The 24,466-nt window shown below is 38.1% G+C and overlaps 1 protein-coding gene across 1 annotated transcript in view; it reads right to left on the bottom strand.

Annotated features, from left to right (window-relative positions):
* Positions 1 to 297: 297 nt before the first annotated feature.
* Positions 298 to 24,466, bottom strand: part of LOC113079966 (interleukin-1 receptor accessory protein-like 1-B) — a 131,083-nt gene continuing 106,914 nt past the window's right edge. Inside the window, exons 8-13 of the mRNA XM_026252211.1 lie at positions 21,685 to 21,817; positions 11,309 to 11,454; positions 8,021 to 8,164; positions 3,846 to 4,016; positions 3,099 to 3,143; positions 298 to 1,802 (exon numbers count right to left, since the gene is read on the bottom strand). Of these exons, the coding sequence (XP_026107996.1) occupies positions 1,072 to 1,802; positions 3,099 to 3,143; positions 3,846 to 4,016; positions 8,021 to 8,164; positions 11,309 to 11,454; positions 21,685 to 21,817 (1,370 nt within the window). The 3' untranslated portion in view covers positions 298 to 1,071. The remainder of the gene's footprint in view (positions 1,803 to 3,098; positions 3,144 to 3,845; positions 4,017 to 8,020; positions 8,165 to 11,308; positions 11,455 to 21,684; positions 21,818 to 24,466) is intronic.

The raw sequence follows: 24,466 nt of genomic DNA, 5'->3' as shown, positions 1-24,466 counted from the left end.
TTGGTGTCATGGCAGTACCTAAGAAACAGTGAGAAAATGCAACTGTGATGCAGTACCGCTCTTAACCTGTGGATGGTGTTTGTGGTGGAGCAGCAGGAGGCACTACAGTGGAGGATAATAGATTCCAATGTGCAGTTAAAATGTTAGAGACATGAGACTTTTACTGATGTAAAATGTCTTTAAAATATATATATATATATATATATATATATATATATATATATATATATATATATACATACATACACACAATTATTTGAACTGGTGAGCCAAAATGTCCCTCCAGTGCTTCCAGTAATGACATGAATGAAATTACCTACTGTGTCTTTCCAAGAAAATCATTTTGTTATAAAATAGATTTTTTTTTTCTTTTAAAATAATATATTTTTTCTTAAGTTCTCACTATCAAGCTGAACAGCAAAGCTGTTTTTTTCTTTCTTTTCTTACAGAAAGTCTCAACAGCTTAGAGAGAGAAACAGAGAGAAGCAGAGACACTAGAGCATCGTTACAACATCTAGTTTTTCCTCTTGAACATCATCTGCTCAGTTGTTTATTCAGCAAGAAGAAGAGCTTCCAGGCCTCAGGAGTATTTGCATAATGGTGTTTTTCTTCAAAGCAGATACATCTCACTGACTGACTACAAAAAATAAAATAAAATAAAATAGAACAGTACAACATCACAAATTCCATAATGACTTACAAAACAAGTATTGTACTTGAAAACAAGTCAAGAGAAAAACACAACAGGTCAGTCTTTACTTTGTCTCAGGTGTCTCTGCTCAGTCGTTTCATAAGGGGTAAAGGACAAATCAGACATTTGAAAAAGAAAACAGAAGATCAAAACTGAAAAAAAATCTAATGCTACAAAGAAACTGCAAACATATGTACAAGACCCTGTATTCCTTGAGAGAGTATGAATGAGCTGTTTGTGAGAATGAACCTCCACGTTGATCTGTCTTCATCACATCCCTTCAGTTTCGAACCCCTGTGAATCACGGTGCAAAGTCAACAGCAGCAGTTTTTAAGGGTCTTAATAAGTAGCATTCACAGAAATGTCCATTCCCCATGCTGTCACCAGATCACACTTGAAATGCTGGTCTCGCGGGGCAGCAGTGGCAGCATGGCGTTGTTGACGTGCTGCTCCTCCAGGGCTTGCTGCTGCAGGTGGCCCGGCTTCCCCTGTACTCGCTGGCCATTCAGCAGTGTCATGGGGATGTTGCAGTAGGTGTGTTGGCTGCCAAGTGAGGACAGCGGCGGGAGGGTGCCAGATGAGGGAATGTCGTACTCGTAGCTCCTGTAGTAGTGCTTCTGCCGCAGCTGTGTGTGGTACGTGTTGTGGAAGGTGGAGGGCAGCTCAGGATGCACTGTGGCCATGGCGGTGGAGGTGGCTGCAGCCATAGAAATGGCAGAGACGGTCTGCAGCTCTCCAAACGGGCCTTGCTCGCTGACATCCAGCACCTGCTCATGTGACAGCTTGGGTTCTGGCCGCTTAAACGGCATTTCATACTGCAGATGCTTCCAGAACTTGGAGTTGAGCTTGCTGCTCTCGGGACCCGGCCACTTGATGACCGTCAACAGTTTGATAGTGTGTTTGAGAGCCTCCACTTCCTGGTAGTTCATAATTCCCCGCAGTTCAGCACATTCAATGAGGATGACTTTGATCTCGCCGTTGACCAGCATGTTGTGCAGCCGCGTCTCCAGCTCAAAGATGCTCCAGCCGCGCCTCACCACGTAGTTGGGTGTCATGACAATGATGAGACGTTTACTCTGGTCGACGCAGCGAGCCACATCCTCGATGTAGGCTGAGAGACAGAGATAAACAGAGCGTCAACAGTTTCCACGTTTTCAAAGTAAAAACATCAGTTTTTATTCACCTGTTTTGCTTTAAAAAGGATTTTGAATACTATCTACTTCAAATTTGGACGCTTAATTGAATGTGTTACTTGCTGTTGTACTCTCTGTAGTTATTTGTGATTTGAAAATTACAAGCAAATTATGAGTGAAAACAGATTTAAAAAGTCACAGCATAGCACTGTGTGTGCAGTAAAAACATCTGTTGAAGAACCTTACTAAACGCTGGAAGACACTACATGATTTTTGTCCTGATTTTCCACTGATTTACAGTTTGAACAAGTTAACACTAGTCACCATAAGTCAGAGCCAGTCTGCAGGTTTGAGTCAACAGATTTCACAGAAAATTGTGTTGTGTCTCATAGTCTAGTTGGAGGATATCTAGCATTTGATTTTAGAACACATAATGTTTTAATTAGTCACATGTCTCCTAGCAACAAGATAAACATTGCTGTGGATGATGGCCAGTTTTTCCAAAGTCAGTATGTATATGGTGCCTGATGTTTTAAAATCTGTTCAGAATTCAAAAGTCGTGCAGTGTATTCCAGCCTTAAGATGTGAAATAAAAATAGCAGAATGAGTCAATGACAGAACAACATACTGACAACACAGAATGGGGGAACAGGACAGATATCAAACACAAATCCTGCTCTGAATAAGGAATTATCAGCTCTTCATTGAGCAGCTCAAGCCATGTTTGATGTTAATTACTTCACTGATGTGAGCATATATAAGTTTTATATATTGATCTAAAATACCACTGCTGAGAAAACGAATCACGTTTAACTGAACCCAAGGGCATCAGATAAGAGAGACATGTGAAATGTGGACTGGAATTAAAACTGGAACTGTTTTAGACGGCTACACCAGTACAGTAACAGATCTAGTCAATAAGGTCTTACTGTTTAATGCAGTAATCACACTATATGAGTTATGTTGTATCTTTCCCCTGCCTCTTTTTTTAAGCCTTTCTTTACAACAAATAGGAAAAGCATAATAACACTGTTCAAACCCCACCCGTCCAAAATCACTTGCTCTCTAACAGCAGAAACTCCCAAAACCTCTCTTAGACTCATCCAAGTCGATTTTTTCATATCATTTTCTACATTCAGAACATATGATGGTGTTCTGCTCAACCTGAATCCCGGTTTAACTCAGCGCCACATCCCAATTTTCACCAAAGGTGAAGTCTGCAAAAAGGTGTGAGTCAGATTTGTTGACAATTGGAAAAGGCCACGGAAGAATACCTCTAAGGAGTCTTGTGTCATCCTGGAAATGATCATTCCTGAAACCTAGACATAAATATTTCAACATTGAAAGTCTGAACAGCCAATTAAGCAGAAAGTCAATCAGAAAAAAACAGCAAGGACTTCCACAAGAGAAACTGGCATAACTGTGACTTTTTGCCTTAGGATTTTCAGTTACGATCACCAGTTTATCCAGTTTAATATGGGACTTGTGGCTGCAGGGCTAACAGAGCTAACAGTGTTAGCTGTTGCTCACATCAGTGAAGTAATTAACATCAAACATGGCTTGAGCTGCTCAATGAAGAGCTGATAATTCCTGAACACAAACACAAATAAATGTATTATTAGCCCTGATTTTGAGCACCTCATCCCATATTAAAATCTAACAGTCACCAGACAACAGACTTGAATGAATGTAAGCAAAACACACGCAAATCAAGAAATAAAAAATGTCAAGATGGATATACATGTTGTGTTGGACCAGCAAACGAAAAACATACAAGCGAATGAGAAAAATAAGAAAAGATAAGCAAATTATGTACAAGAAACTTTACTCAAAACACTATTATAAAAAATACTTTGAATTTAAAAAAAAGGAACAAGCCAAACAAAAAGCTTATCCAACAAAAGGTACTTGAAATAAAAAATTATGATGAAAATGTCCAAAGAACATTCAATAGGGTGAAGATGCAGCACTGCACACGAGAACACAACACAAACAAACACCTTACAATGAATGCAACTTACTTCCAGTTGGGATCAAGTCCCTGTCAGGAATGAAGAGTTTATACCCATAATGCTTTTCCATAACGTCTGGCAGAATCTCCAAAGCAAAACGTTCCTCCTCTGTGGTTTCCTGACTCCACTGGTCTGGATCCACTTTAGTGTAGGACACGTATGCATCGTAGTCTTTATTTTCTTAAAACACAAACAAAGACACAATAGAGAATCTCAATGAAACATTAGATTACACATTTTAGGTAATGCAAGCAGACAAATTTTAGATTACTGAACTAACTCATTTATCACAATGATTTAATAGGATCATCTTGTACCATATTGATATAAATACAAAGAGTAAGAAAATATAGCCCATTCTTTGTAATTAACAACATAAAGTGCATTAAACAGTACATTGTTACATTTGGTTTCCCAAACGAAGGTTTGTGAACTTAATGCAAAGCTATTAATTAATTAAATCATTAAAAAAAAAATGTAAGTAATTTTCAAATACAGTTTTTTACAGATGCCAGGACACGTTTCTCAATACTTAGGTCACTTTTGCAAAACTCTTTACACAGTTTTCCTAACCAACTTTCAGCTTGGCAAAGCAGTTCATTTCACATTCAAAATGCACTACAACTACCAAAACACTTTCTTCAGGTCTCAAATCAACTCATTCTTCCAGAACACTAGCAAAGGTTGACAGCCGACAAACACACTTTGTCAACCACAAAACAATGACCTAAACACACTAACAACATGTAGCATTATACAATGTTTTCTTGTGTAAAACAAGGACACATCTCTGTTTATAATTCACTGCAATGTATGTTACCGGAATGAATCAGACATGATGCAGAATTCATCAATATTTTATGTAGTTTATTTATTATTATTTTTAAATTCCAAAATTGAAGAATTTGTACACACACCATCCACTGGTAGTGATACAATAGTAATGCTAATCTACTAATTGTCCAATCGTTTTTATAGCATTTAATTTTAAGATTTAAAATATATTTCATTCAAATATTACTGTAGAAATTTAGCAAATTGCTGTCTTATCCATTTTTGTATTATGTTATTGTTTTGAACATAAGTTTAACAGTTTTGAAAACAGTATGTAAGCATGTGTAAATTGGCCTTTGTGTACATAGAGTTTTGTCAGTTTGTTGTGTCTGAGTGTGAAAAGAATTCATGAAATTTGAGAGATGTAGTCATTGAATGCATTTTGTGCCAAAGCAATGATAATTTATCCTCAGTTTAGCCCACATAGACTTCTGTTGTGCTCACTGTGTGAAGAGTTTTGCAAAAGTGACCTAAGTATTGAGAAACGTGTCCTAGCATCTGTAAAAAACTGTAACATCAATCAAAATAAAACAAACAAACAAACAAAATGAAATATTTTGTTTACCTCTATGTAATGTGGCTATTAACCAACATCAGTGAACATGCAAATGAGATAATTATTAAAGGGGGTGTGAAATGCTATTTCATGCATACTGAGTTTTTTACACTGTTAAAGAGTTGGATTCCCATGCTAAACATGGACAAAGTTTCAAAAATTAAGTTGTACGTTTGAAGGAGTATTTTTGTTCCAAAAAAACCTCTTCCGGTTTGTCACAAGTTTCAGAAAGTTTTTTTCGAGTATGGCTCTGTGTGACGTTAGATGGAGCGGAATTTCCTTATATGTGTCCTGACGCACTTCTGCTGGAAGAGCGCGCTCCCGTATAGCAGAGCACTGAGAGCACAACAGACTTCACTGATCAGAGCCAGAGCGGCGCCAAATGTCACAAAAGAAGTGTGTTTTTGGTTGCCAGGGCAAGACAACCCTGCACAGATTACCAAAAGAGAAACAGCATTAAGGGACCAGTGGATGGAGTTTATTTATACAGAGCATCAACGGAGTTGTGCAAGTGTTTTTGTTTGTTCCCTGCATTTCGGATTGCACATTGTTTATTTCTTAAGGATAATGCAGTCCCAACGGAAAAGGGTCACGATTGTGTGTTGGAACCACATGCGGTGAGTAAAACTGCTTCAAATATCTCTGTGTTGTTAACTTAGCTATCAGCCCGTAAGCACATCAAGTAAACAACATGCGATGTTGTCATCAAACTGCACTTTCCACATGTACAGCTTAAAAAAAAAAAAAAAAAAAAAGACGACATAAAGTGGAACTTAGTCATTTTCCAAAACCGCTAAGCAAATATATACAGTTTCAGTACATACCACATAGCATACCGCCTTTGCTGATGCTGCTCTTGTTAAATTTCAGCCTCTGGATCTGTGTCACAGCTTCCACATGCTCTCAACTCAAAAGCCTACTGGCGCTCGTGATTCTTTAGCTCCGCCCACACGTCACGCCTCTAGGCACTATCTTTCTCTTATAAATATAATAAAAATAAAGACTTTTTGGAGTTATGAAGGATGCAGTACTACTCTATAGGTACTCAAGATTAACAGGATATTGAGTGAAAACGAGCATTTCACCCCCCCTTTAAAATATTCATTTTAAGAACTCAGGGTTTTTCAAGTAAATATTAGGTGAAAGATGATCAGATGGCAAAAAAGTTTGTGAATCCTTGCATTTCATTTAAATAAGAAATTACATGAATTTGAATGAATAAATGAATTGTGTATTGCTGTACACCCAAAGCACTTTGGGCAACTATTATGGTGAATATTAACAAAAATAAAAATCACGCCACAATGCTTAAAGTTTTGAACTGTGGCAGGACTTAAACACAGAAATCAATGTTTAGCCTATGAATCTCAACATGGGTAACAATGAAAAATGTAATTGTGCAATGCATGCTGGGAGATTTGTAGTGGCACCCAGCATGAATTGCACAATGAAACTTTATTTTGATCGTCATCAAGTCAAGTCACCTTTATTTATATAGTGCTTTAAACAAAAAGGATTGTGTCAAAGCAACTGAACAACATTAATTAGGAAATAATGTCAACAATGCAACATGACAGTTAAAGGCAGTTCATCATCGAATTCAGTAATGTCATCATCTCTGTTCATTTTAAATAGTATCTGTGCACTCATTTGCTATCAAGTGCTATATCATTAAAAGAATGGCATCTACACTAATATTAGTCTGTTTCTCTCTTGTTCCGAGGTCACCGTAGCCACCAGATTCAGTCTGTATCCAGATCAGAGGGTCACTGCAGTCACCCGGATCCAGTACGTATCCAGACCAGATGGTGGATCAGCACCTAGAAAGGACCTCTACTGCCCTGAAAGACAGCGGAGACCAGGACAACTAGAGCCCAGATACAGATCCCCTGTAAAGACCTTGTCTCAGAGGAGCACCAGGACAAGACCAAAGGAAACAGATGATTCTTCTGCACAATCTGACTTTGCTGCAGTCTGGAATTGAACTACTGGTTTCGTCTGGTCAGAGGAGAACTGGCCCCCCAACTGAGCCTGGTTTCTCCCAAGGTTTTTTTCTCCATTCTGTCACCGATGGAGTTTCGGTTCCTTGCCGCTGTCGCCTCTGGCTTGCTTAGTTGGGGTCACTTCATCTACAGCGATATCGTTGTATCGACTTAATTGCAAATGGTTGAACAGATACTATGTAAACTGAACTTAGATGATGACATCACTGAATTCAATGATGAACTGCCTTTAACTGTCATTTTGCATTATTGACATTATTTCCTAATTAATGTTGTTCAGCTGCTTTGACGCAATCCTTTTTGTTTAAAGCGCTATATAAATTAAGGTGACTTGACTTATTAAACATACATACATACATACATACATACACATATATATATATATATATATATATATATATATATATATATATATATATATATATATATATATATATATATATATATTTACTGAACCGAAAGCAGAAGTAATGAAGAATAGCCCCAATAGAGCAAGACTCGCATCAGAAAACTGAGAAGATCAAAACATTGGAACATCAACTAAATTTGATCTAAGGGACATAAAAACAACCAGCAACACATCCTAGGGATGTTAATGTTGATGAAAATATATTTCTTAAGCTGACCAAGCATTGGGTCACTAAAGCATTTTAATGCCTTGTGCCTCTTCACGAATTACTGTATTGTGAAGGAGAAACTGATCAACCATACCAGCTCAAGAAAATAGTATTAATAATGAATACTACAGTGCTCTATCTAGATTGTTGGAACTTCTTTCTAATATTCCTTACCTCCATCCACATCCTCACTGCCAAAGTGATTTCTGTAGAAGAGCATGAGTTCAATTCTGTAACACTTATAAAGGGACACCAAAAATATCAACATCAGCAGAATGGCTCCCAAACCTCCAGCCAGCTCCACCGTGTACATGAGTTCTGCTGAGAGACAGACAGACAGAGAGACAGTTATACAGTAATACACCTGCCATACATCAGCAAACGCTCGCGCTGTCAATAAACAATGTGATCAGGTTAGAGTGAAACGTCTATCTCTCAGATTAGGACTCCTGATATTGTTCTTTCCATCCTGTGTGTGTTAAACCTGTCAAACAAACACCAAAGTGAGCAAACCCTTTCTGTGCTCCATTGAGTCTGTGCCTACCAGTGCACAGATTGATCACACTAACAATTGGCTGGTACACAATGAATAAAAGTGCAAATACCCTAATAAAATATTATTCCAGTAAAAGTATTAAGTACTCCTTTTCAATTTAACTCCAGTGAAAGTACAAAAGCATAGTTTTTTTATTATTATTATTGTACATTTAATAATGCTATATATTTTATTTAACTGGGTATGGCGGCTTTTCATACACTTCTGAAACATTACTTTTCATGCTTTACATGTTACCCTTGGGAGATATACATACTTACATACTTAAAAATGGTATATGTGAGGATTTCCAGTCAGGATTTAGACCGTATCATAGTACTGAGACTGTTCTCCTTAGAGTTACAAATGATCTGCTCTTATCATCTGATCGTGGGTGTATCTCTCTATTAGTTTTATCGGATCTTAGTGCTGCGTTTGACACAATTGACCACCACATTCTTTTGCATAGACTTGAACACTTTGTTGGCATCAGTGGAAGTGCATTAGCATGGTTTAAATCGTACTTATATGACCGCCATCAGTTCGTAGCAGTGAATGAAGATGTATCATATCGATCACAAGTGCAGTATGGAGTACCTCAAGGCTCAGTACTAGGGCCGCTACTCTTCACGCTTTATATGTTACCCTTGGGAGATATCATCAGGAAACATGGTGTTAGCTTTCACTGTTATGCTGATGATACTCAGCTCTATATTTCTTCGCGGCCCGGTGAAACACACCAATTTGAAAAACTAATGGAATGCATAGTCGATATAAAAAACTGGATGACGAGTAATTTCTTACTGCTAAATTCTGAAAAAACAGAGGTGTTAATCATAGGACCTAAAAACTCTGCTTGTAATAACCTAGAACACTGTCTAAGACTTGATGGTTGCTCTGTCAATTCTTCATCAGTTAGGAACCTAGGTGTGCTATTTGATCGCAATCTTTCCTTAGAAAGACACATTTGTAAAACTGCATGTTTCTATGTAAAAAATATATCTAAATATGTTTCAATGTGTTCAATGCAGAAACGTTAATTAATGAGTTTATGACCTCAATCCCTATCAAACATTGTATAGATTTTAAAATCTTGCTTATTACTTATTAAGCCCTGAATGATTTAGCACCTCAGTATTTGAATGAGCTAATTTATTTATTTCCAATTTTATTTTTTATTTATCTTGTCTGTAAATATTATTTATAGTAAAATTATTATTCATTGTGAACGAATGGAGCTGCATGAACCACTGCAAGCTGTAAAGTAAACAGGAAGAGTTTGTCCTAGCTCAAATGACTTTGCATGTAGGCTACACTTCTTCTTTTTGTTTATGTAACACAAGGTGTCACTGTGATCTCAAAGCTTACAACTCACCTACACTGGCTTGATATTCCTGAGGTAACACATGCCACATTACCCTTATAAATATAGAAATAAATACATAAATGTGTAAATAAAGAAATGTATAAATAAATAAATTAAAAAATAAATAAATATACATAAGGAAATAAAAGTATATATATAAGTTTGGCACTCCATACGGTATCGCATGTTGGAGCGAATGATGATTTTTCCTGTTCAAAATGAGGAACAACATTATTTAAAAAACAAAATAGTGGAGGAAGTACAATATTATGTATTTCTTGTTTCTCTAAATAAAAACACTCCAATAAAGTAAAGATACTTGAAAAATGTACTTAAGTAAAGCAAGGAAGTGAAAATACTGTTAACTGTCCTCCACTGAAGTACAGGTCATTACCACTAGACATAGAGGAACAAGGCATTCAGGGTCTGATTACTGTCCAAATGAGGCTTAACACCATCAATGCATTTGTGATGTTCTTATTCTGTGTCAGTACAGGAGCTGAGAATCTGAAAAAGCCACAGCACCATATGAAGATGAATCCTGTATAACTGGACAAAGTTCATGTGGAGGTGGACCTGACAGACTCATGACCTTGTGCTCTTGTGTTGTGTCAAGTCTATATCAGCAGCTCTGCTCATCGGCGGTAACATGCCAGAGAGCAGAGATGAGGGTTACCTTTGTGTGTATGTGTTCTATGTTCTGGAATGAAGGAATGAAGGATGAAAGCTGATGAATTCAATGTTTGTCAAAGGAAATGGCCTCATTGATGCATCTGCAGTCGAGTTGTGTCGTTTTTCAACTCCATGAATTCTCAGTGTGTCTGCTGGGGTAGGAACTGTCAAAGTGTTAATCGATTCTTACAGGTTTTTGGATCTGAAGGTAACTGGTAATTAAAAGCATAACCCTCAGATATGGGCTCAACAGGAAATTTATTCTCAGGCAAACGGATGTTTCTATTTCTATTATCTAACCCATTGAATTTAAAAGAAAAACAATTGTCAAGTGTCACGTGTTGCAGTAGAGTAGAATCAGCCCATATGGATGTGTATTTACTAACAGAGCACTGCAGGCATGAAATAAACAGAGAAGTGAAGAGTGATCTCTTTCATGTACAGAATGAAGAGGATCGGTCTCCCATCAAAGCACTTCTCAGATTCATATTTTAAAAGAGAAGCGATTTATTATGTAAAAATATTCTCAACTAAAGGAAACTAGGTCTCTAAGAAGGGAAGGAATCTTAATGTTGCATAAATATCCAGCTAAGCATGGAGTAAGATGTTAAGAAGCATCATTCACAATCAACATTTTTACTTTTCAAATGTACTTTTATTAACTTTTTTAAGTGCATCTTTATTACTTCAAATAATATGGTCAATAATATTGGAAAATTTTTCAGCAAAACTAAGAGCAGCTGGTAAATTACACACTATTTTCCTGTTTAACATTGTGAAGCTGCATTGACACAACCTGTACTGTATAAAGCGCTATAGAAATAAAGGAGTCACCTGGAGACCAGACATGATTAGAAAGTGCTGCTCAGTGCTCTTCAGTGTCTCTTACCCCTCTTGCTGAGCTGGATGTTGGCTTGTCGTCTGCCATGGCCGTTCTCCACATAACAGGAGTAGTTACCCAGGTCACTCTCCTCCACAGCATCTATGGTCAGCGAGATGGAAACCTCCTGTTCTCCTAAGTGTGCCCGAATAGTTCTGTAATGGAGCAGAGAAGGGGAAAACTGTTCAGCAACAACCATCTACTCCTAAAGCTAGCATTCATCACTTGCTGAACACACTAATAAGCTACATTTCTCAAACAACAGTAAGGACAACAACAACAACAACAAAAAATAAATACAAATGAAATGGCTGTGGCTCCAAAAATAAAAATACACAAATAACTTGTGCTCTAAAAGAGATTCTCTGATTTGATCCGATAAACGTGATTTTAAAATCATGTACATTTGGGAAGTGTTTCCTCTATTTTTTCACAAGCAAACTTACGTTTTCCTTATGCAAACTTTTTTCTCAAACAAGGGTCTATTCCATCTACATAAAATTGTATATATAGGAATGCTTCAGATCTGATGGTAGTATTTATTTAATCTATGTACTTATTGCAATTTATGTACATTTTAGTTGCATTTGCAAAGCTTTTCAAAGCTTAACGTTTCATCACAATTTCACATCAAGTTAGGCACATCAACCATTACTACTTCAAAAACAGCCAGAAACCTTATGGAAGCCAGAAAGTTATGATTGATGATCAGCTGACTTTCTCAGACCACATTGCTAAAACTGTCCGGTCCTTCTGATTTGCTTTATTTAACATTAAGAAGATCAGGCCCTTTCTTTGGGAACAAGCTGCACAACTCCTTGTTCAAGCTCTTGTTCTGTCCAGGCTGGACTATTGCAAGGCTCTCCTGGTGGGTCTTCCAGCCAGTTCTATCAAACCTTTACAATTAAGCCCAAATGCAGCAGCAAGATTAATTTTTTATGAGCCGAAAAGAATACATGTCACACCTATGTTTATCAGTTGGCACTGGTACCAATAGCTGCTTGCAAAAAATTAAAGGCATTGATGTTTGCATACAAAACCACCACTGGTTTGGTGGATGGCATGACACTCCTCCGCTGGCTCCTTCAGATTCGGGCAGTCAGTTCTATCAAAGAGGAGTCCCCCATTCCCTCCCCAATCATGGCGGATGGCAGCAAGCTCCAGTCCCAGGCAAACGGCGGTGACTCCTTCACTCCCTCACGGACGGCAGCCATCTCTGAGCTTGCCCCCCCCCCCCTGGCAACCCACTCCAGCCCACCGCTTCGAGCATCAAACTTTAATAATTTAATAAACACAACACAGTGTGACAGCCCCTCATGGACGACTGCCGCGCACAAACAAAACCAAACACAAAATAAAATCCAGGCCTGGGGCCTGTTCTTCGTACGTCGCTTATTACATCCGAGATCAAATGACACATCCAAGATGATATCACCGTGCTAATCCTGATCCGGCTAATTGGGTTAGGGTTAGGGTGTTGTGTATGATTAGTATCGCTTGATTGAGTTATCTGAGATAATTTCGGGTTCATGTGTTGTCTTAAAAGGGGATATGTATCGATACTCGAAACCATGATCAGCAGTGCAGCGATTGGCAGGTGGCAATACGGCAATGTAATGATGTCATATAATTTAAAACGACACCTGACGAAAATCAAATTTCTGGACTTTCATAAGGAAACAGCCAAGCAAACAAAACTACATAAATGTTATAATAGATACATGAAACAGATAATACATACATGTTTTCATTTTATTATAATTTTTTTTCATGATTCACAATTATTTAGATTCGCAATTCATAATAGTTCTGCAGTCTTTACATTTTTATTTAAATGTAGAAATTATCTATTCATTTCATTTTATATTGGGACAGATTTGTTACGTGACAGCATTAAATGAAAGTTTCTTTAGGGTCAATATCATGTTATCTGCATCTCCTGCGCTCATCAAGCCACTCTTATAATAGTGGTCATCACTCAAAATAATGCACGACTCTATTATCTGTATGGCATGTGTGTAAGACTCTAATATAATTATGAAGTAATTTTATGACAAATAAATATTTCAGTAAGTAAATTTGGCTGTGTCTATAGTAGGCTGTTATGGACTACACAACATTTTTATATTATTTTTAAATATATATTTTTAATGATTATTATTTTAAATTATTGTCCCTGGATCAGTACGATACTCTTGTAATAAAGTAACGGTGGTAGCAGACATATGTTGAGTATCAGTTCTGGTTGAAAAGAAGCGATCTAATGCTGTTTACATGAAATAAGCTGCTCCCGAGCAGGTTTAAGCTTACGGACCTGTTGCTATGACAGCAGCTCCGGGATGAGCTTCGAAGAACCAAACGATACAAGATCACGCCAAATCGTCAACAATCAAATCCAGCTAACTGAGTTAGCGACGTACGAAGAACAGGCCCCTGGTCCTCTCTCGTCCTTCACTGTCGTAACTCCTCCTTTGTATACTTCTGGAGCTCCTCCGTGAGACTCGAGACCCATGAGTGGCGCAGGTGTCACTCATTTTCTATTACTCCACCGGCCTCGACTCATTCGACCCATTTACTTTTACTTGAGTACAGTTTTTGGGTACTCTACCCACCTCTGTTGATTGGCCATATCAAAAATCTTTCATTGATGAACGTTGTTAGAATGCAGAACAGCCTAAATAATGAATCAATATCTTAACAACACAGAGAGCAGTGCGTAATGAAGTGCTGCAGAGCTGTGTTCATTTTTTTTCACTGACAAAAACGAGATGTTGAAATGCCAAAATGCCAAAAACTATGATAAAAAAGCACTGTAAAGTTAGTTTTAGTTTATATATTCACCAGACACTCGCTTACCCTTGATGCTGTTCTATAGAGTCGACAATCCTACAAAGATATAACTTCCACATTTTTACCATTTTAACAATATGCAACAACTTTTTATCTACATAAAAAATTAAATTAAAAATAGCCTTCGTGTATGATGTCAAATTGTCAGTTCTGAAGAGTGTCCACATGAACACACTCAGTTGCATCTTCAGTAAGCGTAAAGAGTTTTCCCCATTTTTCTATGGTGTACTGAAAAACAATGATAAGTATATCATAAGGTTTAAAGGCTTTTATTGGCAAAAAAATATATAATGAGTCAATATTTACAGTGTTGACCTTTGTCTTTCAAAACCTCTGCAATTCTCTCTGGCTGGACATTTGCTTCTGGGCCTGAATGATGGCGATCCATTCTTGCCTTGCCTGTCATTCTTGATGACATTTGCTTCTGGGCCTGAATGGCATTGAATTCAGTGATGCCATCAAACAACTCAGTTCAGTTTAAACAGTATCTGTGCTATCAAGTCGACGTATTACTGGAAAATATGTGTCTCTAACTAAGCAAGCCAGAGGAACCAAAACTCCATCAGTGACAGAATGGAGAAAAAACCTTGGGAGAAACCAGGCTCAGTTGGGGGCCAGTTCTCCTCTGACCAGACGAAACCAGTAGTTCAATTCCAGGCTGCAGCAAAGTCAGATTGTGCAGAAGAATCATCTGTTTCCTGTGGTCTTGTCCTGGAGGTCCTCTGAGACAAGGTCTTTACAGGGGATCTGTATCTGGGCTCTAGTTGTCCTGGTCTCCGCTGTCTTTCAGGGATGTAGAGGTCCTTTCTAGGTGCTGATCCACCATCTGGTCTGGATACGTACTGGATCCGGGTGACTGCAGTGACCCTCTGATCTGGACACAGACTGGATCTGGTGGCTACGGTGACATCGGAATAAGAGAGAAACAGACTAATATTAGTGTAGATGCCATTCTTCTAACGATGTTCTTATGCCACTCCCACTCCAGTGACAATGGCATTGATAAACGTGAGATCTCTGGCAAATTAGACATTCATCCTAATAGATTTTTTATTTGTTACTGAGACTTGGCTTAATGCTGGTGAAATGACTTTTCTTTCTAAACTTTCTCCTCCTGGCTACAGTTTTTTCAGTTCCCCTAGGTCCGTTGGTCGTGGCAGGGGTCTTGCAGTTGTTTTTAAAGACAAGTTTAAGTGTAGACTTTCACCTTTTCACTGTTCTTCATCCTACTGCTACTCCTGCACTCACTCCTTCTGCCGACGTGTGAAGAGTTTTTAAACTTTTTTATTGGTAAAGTTGATGGAATTAGATCTCTAATTTCATCTGTTGACAATGATTTTATTGATTCTGTTGCCCCTCAGAACCAATTGACCAGTTTCATGTCTGTGTCTTTGCAGCAGCTTAAGGATATAACTGCTAATATGAAGTCCACCAGGTCTCCTGGTGATGTGCTTCCTTCTTTGTTTAAGCAGGTACTTGACTCAATTGGCCCAAGTATTCTGTCTATTATCAATATTAGTTTGTCATCTGGTGTTGCTCCAGTTAGTTTTAAGCATGCGGTTATACAGCCCCTTTGAATAAAAAAAAAAAAAAAACAGCTTAGACCCATTTAACATGAGTAGTTTTCTTCCGATTTCAAAATTGCCTTTTATTTCAAAGATACTAGAAAAATTGAGCATGCACAGCTTAATGACTTTTTAATTAGAAATAACATCTGCGATATATTCCAGTCAGGTTTTGGAGTTGGTCATAGTCCCGAATTGGCTCTTTTGAGGGTGTCTAATGATATCCTACAAGGTGTTGATTCTAGAAACCATGTCGTCTTGCTGTTGTTAGATCTTACAGCGGCATTTGATACAGTTAATCATGACATTCTCATTGATCATCTTAGGGATCAGGTTGGTATTCAGGGTGTAGCCCTGAAATGGTTCTCTTCCTATTTGAAGGATAGGACTCTTTCAGTCAGATTATTTTTCTTCCATTGCCCCCCTTGTGTTTGGGTTCCACAGGGCTCAATTCTGGGACCAATTTTATTTTCCCTTTATATGCTCCCTCTAGGTTCTATTTTTGAGAAATTCAGGATTCAGTGTCATTTGTATGCATATGATTCTCAAATTTATGTACCACTGAAACATGGGCATAAAAGTGCTATTCAAGTGCCATCTTCATGCATGTTTGGCAGCAAGTAAGTGTTGGCTAGCAAATAACTTTCTCCAATTAAATGAGGATAAGACTGAAATCATTTTGTTTGGAAATAAGGGGTGTGTGGATGATGACTGCCTGGGGTTGTTTCCTGGGAAAAAACTGTCTAGCGTGAGGAACCTTGGTGTCATTTTTGACTCTGAGCTTAAATTTTAGAAGCAAATCGATGCTGTTGTTATGAATAGTTTCTTCCATCTTAGATCAATATCTAAATTGAAATCTATTTTTACTTTTAATGATATGGAGAAAGTTGTTCACACCTTTGTGTCTTCACGTTTTGATTATTGTAATGTATTATATCTGGGTGTGAGTCAGGGTTCTTTCTCCCATTTGCAGCTCGTTCAGAACTCAGCTGCCAGACTTTCTAAGAAGAGAGAACACATTACTCTGGTTTTAATTAAACTAAAGCATGGTTTAGCCCCTGAGTATGTTACTGATTTAATCAGCCGCTGTCAATCCAGCAGATCTTTGCGCTTGAATGATCAGTTGCTTCTTGTGGTTCCAGGTACGCATTTAAAATGTAAAGGTGATCGGGTGTTTTCTGTTGCAGCTCCTAGGCTTTGGAATGACCTTCCTCAGTCTGTAAAAACGTGTTTTTCAGAGTGTGCTTAAAACTTATTTGTTTTCTTTAGCTTTTGACAATGCTTTGTAAGTGTGTATGTCATATGTCTGTTTTGGTTTTTATGTTTCTCTTTTATACTTTCTGTAGAGCACTTGAAAGTGCTTTATAAATAAAGTTGAGTTGAGTTGAGATGTAGCAAGTACACCATGTGTTATGGAAAGTGTTTTGGGAAGTTCCGGTTTTCATAATTAATGCATTCTAAAAATCCTTTAATGGATTTGAATATTACAAACGTGTTAGTGTGTTATGTGTAAGCCAGGTTAAATAGATGGGTCTTTAATCTAGATTTAAAATGACAGAGTGTGTCTGTCTGTCTCCCGACCAATGTTAGGTAGGTTATTCCAGATTTTGGGATTTAAATACGAAGAGGATCTGCCACCAGCAGTTGATTTTGATATTCTAGGTATTATCAAAATGACAGAGTTTTGAGAACGCAGCAGACATGAAGGACTATAATGTAACAAGGGCTCCTTCAAATACTAAGGTGCTAGAACAGGGAAGTCATGGGCTAATGGTTAAAGAGCTTGACTCCTAACCCCAAGGTTGTGGGATTGAGTCTCGGGCCGGCAATACCACGACTGAGGTGCCCTTGAGCAAGGCACTAAACCCCCAACTGCTCCCAGGCACTGCAGCATAAATGATGAACACTGCTCCAGGTGTGTGCTCACGATATGTGTGGGTGCGCACACTTTGGATGGGTTAAATGCAGAGCACAAACTCTGAGCTGTATGTCACATCACCGGTCACCATAATTAAACCATTCAGGGCTTTGTAAGTAAAGCAAGATTTTAAAATCTACACGATGTTTGATAGGGAGCCAGTGCAGTGTTGACAGGACCGGGCTAATATGGTCATACTTCCTGGTTCTAGTAATAACTCTAACGGCTGCATTTTGTATTAACTGTAGTTTGTTTATTAAGTGTGCAGAACAACCAGAAGATTGCTATCAAATAGCACACCTAGGTTCTTAACTGATGACGAAGAATTGACAGAGCAACCATCAAGTCTTAGACAGTGTTCTAGTTTATTACACGCAGAGGTTTGAGGTCTGATAATTAACACCTCTGGTTTTTTTTTAGAATTTAGTGGTAAGAAATAACTCGTCTCATCTTGCAGGATGTCAAAAGCAGCCTCACACATGGATGGTCTCAGAATGCTTCTCTGTTGGCACGACACAGGAATCATGGTATCGTTCACCTTTTCTTCTCCAAACAATACATTTTCCAGATGTCCCAAACAGTCAGAAGGGAGTTTCATCAGAGAAAACAGAAAACTTTGCACCAGTCTTCCACTGTCCAATCATTGTAGTTTCGTGCAGAATTTCTGTCCTTCTGTTTTTCTTAGAGATAAGTGGTTTCTTTGCTGCCCTTCTTGACACCAGGCCATTGTCCAAAAGTCTTGGCCTCACTGTGTGTGCAGATGCTCTCGCACCAACCTGCTGCCTTTCCTGAGCAAGCTATGCACTGCTGGAGACATGATTCTGTAGCTGACTCTTAAGAGACGGTCCTGAAGCTTGCTGGACACTCGTTGACGTTAACTTGATTGCACAGATATTATTTAAACTGAACTGAGATGACATCACTGAATTCAATGATGAACTGCCTTTAACTGCTTTGACGCAATCATTTTTGTTTAAAGTGCTATATAAATAAAAGTGACTTGACTTGACACTCTGGGACTTCCTGAAGACTTCTTCACTGCACTCTCCTTGAAGTTCTCAATCATCCGATAAATGTTTCTTTCAGGTGCAATATTCTTTGTAGCAATTTCATTTCATGTAAGGCCATTTTGATGCAAAGTGATGATGGCTGCAAGGTTTTCTTTGGAAGTAACCGTTGCTAATAAGAACACAATAATTGAAAGCACTTCTTTCCTCCTTTTATAACAATCAGTCTGTTCTTACAATCTAATTAGTATGATAGTGATTAACCTGATTAGTACTCATTCACACTTTCACACATGCTGCTGATATGATTAGTCAATTAATGTTAGCTGGTAATTGTTTTTTTTTTTTTAAAACTGCGGATTTGTATGTGTGTGTGAAAAGTAATTATTCTTTTGACCAATTAAGCTTTTAGAAATGATTTTAATGATTTAATGATGGGGGTGGTGTTACCCTTATGAAAATTAACCATGGTTTTACTACAAATTCACGAGTTCACATCTACGTATATTAATACAGTAAGGTTATGCGTATTTGGCGTGTTGTCCGGGTGGAGGGCTCCGAGCTCGGGATGTGGCCCAAACCCAGAGTACTCCCCCCGGTTGTGGTAAGAGTAGATGGATCTATAAGTGAGGAGAAATGGGGTGGAGGAGGGATGCTGAAAACTGTCAATGAACAGAGGTAGGTTCTGCTGTTATTTATACCTTGTCATGAGTTGATTACTGATTGGTCTCCACTTGTGTTAATCAGGTTAATGAACTGCGACTGCTCATCCCGAACTTTGTTATAAAACAGCATTAAAACCGAAAAACCATGGTTACTACAGTTAAACCATGGTAACCACAAATTAACCATGGTTTTGCTAAATTAACCATAGTTTAACCATGGTATCTGTAGTAAATCTGTGGTTATACAAATGGTAGTCAACACGCCAAAAAACCATGGGTTACTATAGTTTTACTATAATAAAACCATGATTATTTTTCGTAAGGGTAGCGCAGTGGATAAGACACACGTCTGTGGTGTGTTGCTTTGGATAAAAGCTTTAGCTAAATGAATAAATGTAAATGTAAATTTAAAAGAAACAATGTGAATGAACACCACAACAGATTAAGCAGCAAACTTTGCAAAACACAACATATATTTCAATGCCAAAACTTTTGGCCACGACTGTATAATTGAAAAGAGAACCATGTTCTTGTTTCTTTATGAGAAGTGTTTTTATTTAATCTTAATTTAAAGGGATGTTATGTGTCACAGTAGTTAAATCTGTAGTTTATGGAGGTAATTTAATGCCTAAAAGATTACTGCTGATCCAAAAACCGATGCAACCGGTTCTTGTCTCGAGAACGAGAATCAACAAACCGGCACGTTGCAGTTCAGTATCATCAGCTGCTCTACTAAAGTTCATGTTCTATTTACTACAAAACTCAATTTGTCAATGTGTCATCGTTGACTATAAGTACAGGTATTTCATAAATCATCCCTTATTCCTATTAAACAGAGTCTTTAGAGTAATTATTGTCTAACTTCCCTGAAAAACCCTTTGGCCTATAATCTTACATAATAATTTAACAAAATACACGGATTAGATACATTCATCTTTAAAAAAATATTATTATTATTAGTAGTAGTAGTTATTTTATCACACTTTCTGTTGTTTAACAAAATATTTTGATATGCATTTTGTCCTCTTGAAAAATTACAAACATGCACAGTATCATCAGCTCCTCGGTTCTCAAATCGGACACTTGCGAAAGAAAATACTGTTGATCCGAAAAACCAATGCAACCGGTTCTTGACTCGAGAGTGAGAATCAGCTAATCGGTTCTCAAATCAGACGCGTCCGACAGAAACGGTTCTCAGTTCAGTGTACTGGTGATCCGAAAACCGATGCAACCGGTTCTTGACTAGAGGACAAGAACAGCTCCAGCAGTGGGGATGTATGTTTGTTATCTGGCTCGGCTCGGTGTTCATCTTCAGTTCTCTCTTCACGGCAGGTCAGTCAGTGTACTGTCTGAGTACATTAATTAGTCCTGGATACTGGTTTATTCTGTCTCAGAGGGAGTATCAGCCACATAAAAAAGTTAACAGTTTAAGTAATTTGTGGATTAATGCTTATTGAAGATGCGAACCATTTCAAATGATTCAGTTCGATTTGGTGAAATGGTTCAAACCGGTTCACTAAGAAGAACCGGTTAAATTGAACGATTTGTTTGCGAACCAGATATCACTATTATAAGTGCATTATTGCCACCTATTTCTCAAGTGGGCCATTGACACTCTATCTACAATCTCAATTAGGAGTGTCAATGGCCCACTTGAGAGATAGGTGGCAATCAAAAAGAAGAAGACGCTTCACGCGCCTGCTGCTGAGAACGCACACAGGAGGACACGCTCAGGAGAGTTCTAACAGTTTGGACATTGTGTGAATCAGAGGTAAAAAATGATATAAATACTGTTCAGTTTCTTGCACAGACCAATCGTTTTGTGTTTTTACACATCATTGTATCGTCACGAGCTGCAGGGTTTAATTTGGTTTTGTCTATGTTTTTTTTTTTTTTTTTTAATTGTATGATTTAGCCGTGATTCCCATTCACTTACATTATAAGACTGACAGACTGCAATTGTTTTTTGCTAAAAATCTTGGTTTGTGTTCTACTGAAGAAACAAAGTCACCTACACCTTGTATGCCCTAAGGGTAAGCATATAAACACACAATTTTCATTTTTGAGTGAATTATCCCTTTAAAATTGAATATGCCTGAACAGCATTATTAATGGAGCCAATGACATTTAGATGGAGATTACAAGAGAAAGACGCTTCTCATCTCGTCTCTGTCCCAGCTGAAGATTAATGGGATGCTTTTACTCATAAGGTCTTAATACTCATCCGCTGAATTACTCTGACAGGGTTGAATCAAGTTGGATGTGGAAGATTTATGCACTTGTGCACAAACACACAACATTTAATTAATTCTGTTGCACACACAAATTCAGATACGGACAGCAACTTTGATTCTTGAAAATAAAGGATTTCATGACTTACTTAATTTCACTTTCTCTGATTCGGCTTTCATCCAGATCCTCAATGAACTTCTCTCCCTTCATCCAGTAGATGAGAGGACTCACGTCCCCGCTGTAGCCAAAGAACGCTCGGCAGGTCAGGTTCACTGGGCTGCCTGCAAAAACACACATTACAGCAGAAGTCCATATGTATCATCTGTGAAAACAGCTTTCTCAAACCCTAAGAGTGCATCATCACTTTTTCCAAATCTATACTAAAAACAAAAACACTCCTGGCCTGTGGCAGTTTGTAAATTCATACCATCCTTCCGTAGATACTACACACTTTAATATAATCACAGAGACTCTAGACTGAAGACAGAGACTCTAGACTGAAGTAAATCAGTTTTTATCTCAAACTAGTGCTAATAAGAATCTCCTGGTCTTCCTTTATGTAAAAATGATTTCCTGTGAGAAAATTAATGAGCGCAATCGTTAGATGCTGGATCAGGCTGAAATCTTGATGGGATGGCATACGCTGCAGTTTCTTATCTGGGCCACTAGAGGTCACTGTGGTTCCATTTCTCATACAGGACAGATTAAACTGGCACAAATAGACCTTCAGCAGACATGTATTAGGGCAAATTCTTCAGTCTTTTGTAGCGTGGAACACAGTCCAGACCATCTGATGCACAGTGATTCAGCAGGAACAGCACTGAGGCTGCTGAAAGTTGGCCTGTACCCGACTGGATTTCTGATCTACAAAACAACATAAACTGAAAGAATAGCTTGCTTCATGTCTTCGTCTTTCTCTTCATATCTGTTTTAGATTTAGCATGATAATGAATAATGAATGACTCTGTGTTTTATGTTTGTCAGTAGGGATGAAATTAAAATTTCAACCCATGATTTTTAGTAAACAACTTAGAACTGAAAAGTTGATACTTCCAGGAAAATATGCATACAATTTAATTTCTGAAAAGCTCCTAAAAACAAAATGCAATATTTTAAATTAATCTGAGACTATCCAGGTTTTTTTTTCTGGGTTAGCTAAACATACCAAAAACGAGCCATCCTCAATACATGCAGAATCATTCAGCTTTTCATACATGTAACAAATGTCTGTTATAGTGCATGCGGGTGTTTTTGTATGCATTGGGAAATTGGAGCAAGATCGTCTTAGTTAATCGGGTCTCTATGGTGTGTTAATTGTGTTTGTCTGTGTTGGCCTCTATTCATTCACATCCAGCAGAGAGGATCATCCAGACAGCTAAAAGCTGTTCTGCTCATTAAAACGCTGTTGGGATTGATTATGCCATCATAATGCCATAACTGACCTCCTGCAGCCAAACCATTTAGGAGAGAATGAATGAATGAATGAATGGAAAATGTCTGTATGAACAGTGATGTTTATCTGAGTGAGTATGTTAGTAAGGACTAACCACCCATACAACAGGGAACGTTCCAACATTTTTCAATCAGTTAGTTAGTTTAGTTTATTGTCCTTTCGGAAATTATTTTTTATCTGTAGCAACCCTTCTTCTCATCATCAACAACAATCAACGGTCAGCTTAGTTTCCAAACATTTTCAGACAAATTCTGTGCACCCTGTCCTAGTCCTATTGGACTTAAGTGCTGCATTTGATACAATCGACCATAGCATTTTGTTACACAGCTTGGAAAAGGTGGTGCGTATACAGGGGGTTGTGTTGCAGTAGTTGTCCTCCTATTTGAAGGATAGAACCTTCTCAGTGAGCATTGGAAGTGTCTCTTCTCGGCCAGTTCCCTTGTCTTGCGTTGTTCCCCAAGGGTCCATTTTAGGCACTTTACTTTTCTCACTGTACATGTTGCCCCTGGGTTCCACCTTTAAGAAATGTAAGATATCGTACCTCTGCTATGTGGATGATATGCAGTTTTATCTTCCAGCTCAGATCGACAATTCATGGGACATACTCTCTGACTGTTTTGAAGAGATAAAATGTTGGATGGCTAATAATTTTTTGCAATTAAATAAGGGCAAAAGTGAACTTCTGATTTTAGGTCAGCCTAGTCCAATAGCTACCTCTTGTTTGGGCCCTGTTTCTGCTTGTGTTAAAACTGATGTAAGAAATCTTGGGGTTGTATTTGATTCATTGTTAAACTTTGAGAAACAAATTAGCACCGTAGTGAAGGGAAGTTTTTACCATTTGAGAATGATTGCAAAAATAAAACATTTCCTGTCTTATAAAGATTAGGAAACTGTAATCCACGCCTTTATAACTTCACGCTTGGTCTATTGTAACTCCCTCTATAGCAGCTTGCCTAAAGCCGCGGTTTCCCTTCTACAAATTGTGCAAAACACTGCAGCGAGGCTTCTCACCGGTACTAAAAAGAGGGATCACATCACTCCTATTTTAACTTCCCTTCACTGGCTTCCAGTACAGCTCAGGATTGATTCTAAAATTGTTAATCTAGTATACAAGGCTTTGTCTGGCAAAGCACTAAAATACATCTGTGATCTTTTGATTCCTTATTCTCCTCAAAGGGCTCTGAGATCGGGTAGTCGGTCTCTTTTAACCGTGCCTCGTTGTCGCTACAAAACAAAAGGTGAGCGGGCAGTCGCTGCCGCAGCTCCCAGACTCTGGAATACCCTGCCTATTAATGTGAGGCTTGCTTCTTCACTGACAAGTTTTAGATCTGCTCTTAAATTTCATTTTTATTCTTTAGCATTTTCTTAAGAGTTGTTGTCTTATTGTAATTGTGTTATCTGCCTTGTTTTAAATGTACAGCACTTTGATGCAATGCTGTTGCCGTTAAATGTGCTTTAAAAATAAAAAAGACTTGAC

Source organism: Carassius auratus, unplaced genomic scaffold (assembly GCF_003368295.1).
Source record: "Carassius auratus strain Wakin unplaced genomic scaffold, ASM336829v1 scaf_tig00029950, whole genome shotgun sequence".
Lineage (NCBI taxonomy): Eukaryota > Metazoa > Chordata > Actinopteri > Cypriniformes > Cyprinidae > Carassius > Carassius auratus.
Note: the sequence above shows the minus strand (reverse complement) of the source record. Positions and strands in the feature narration are given on the sequence as shown.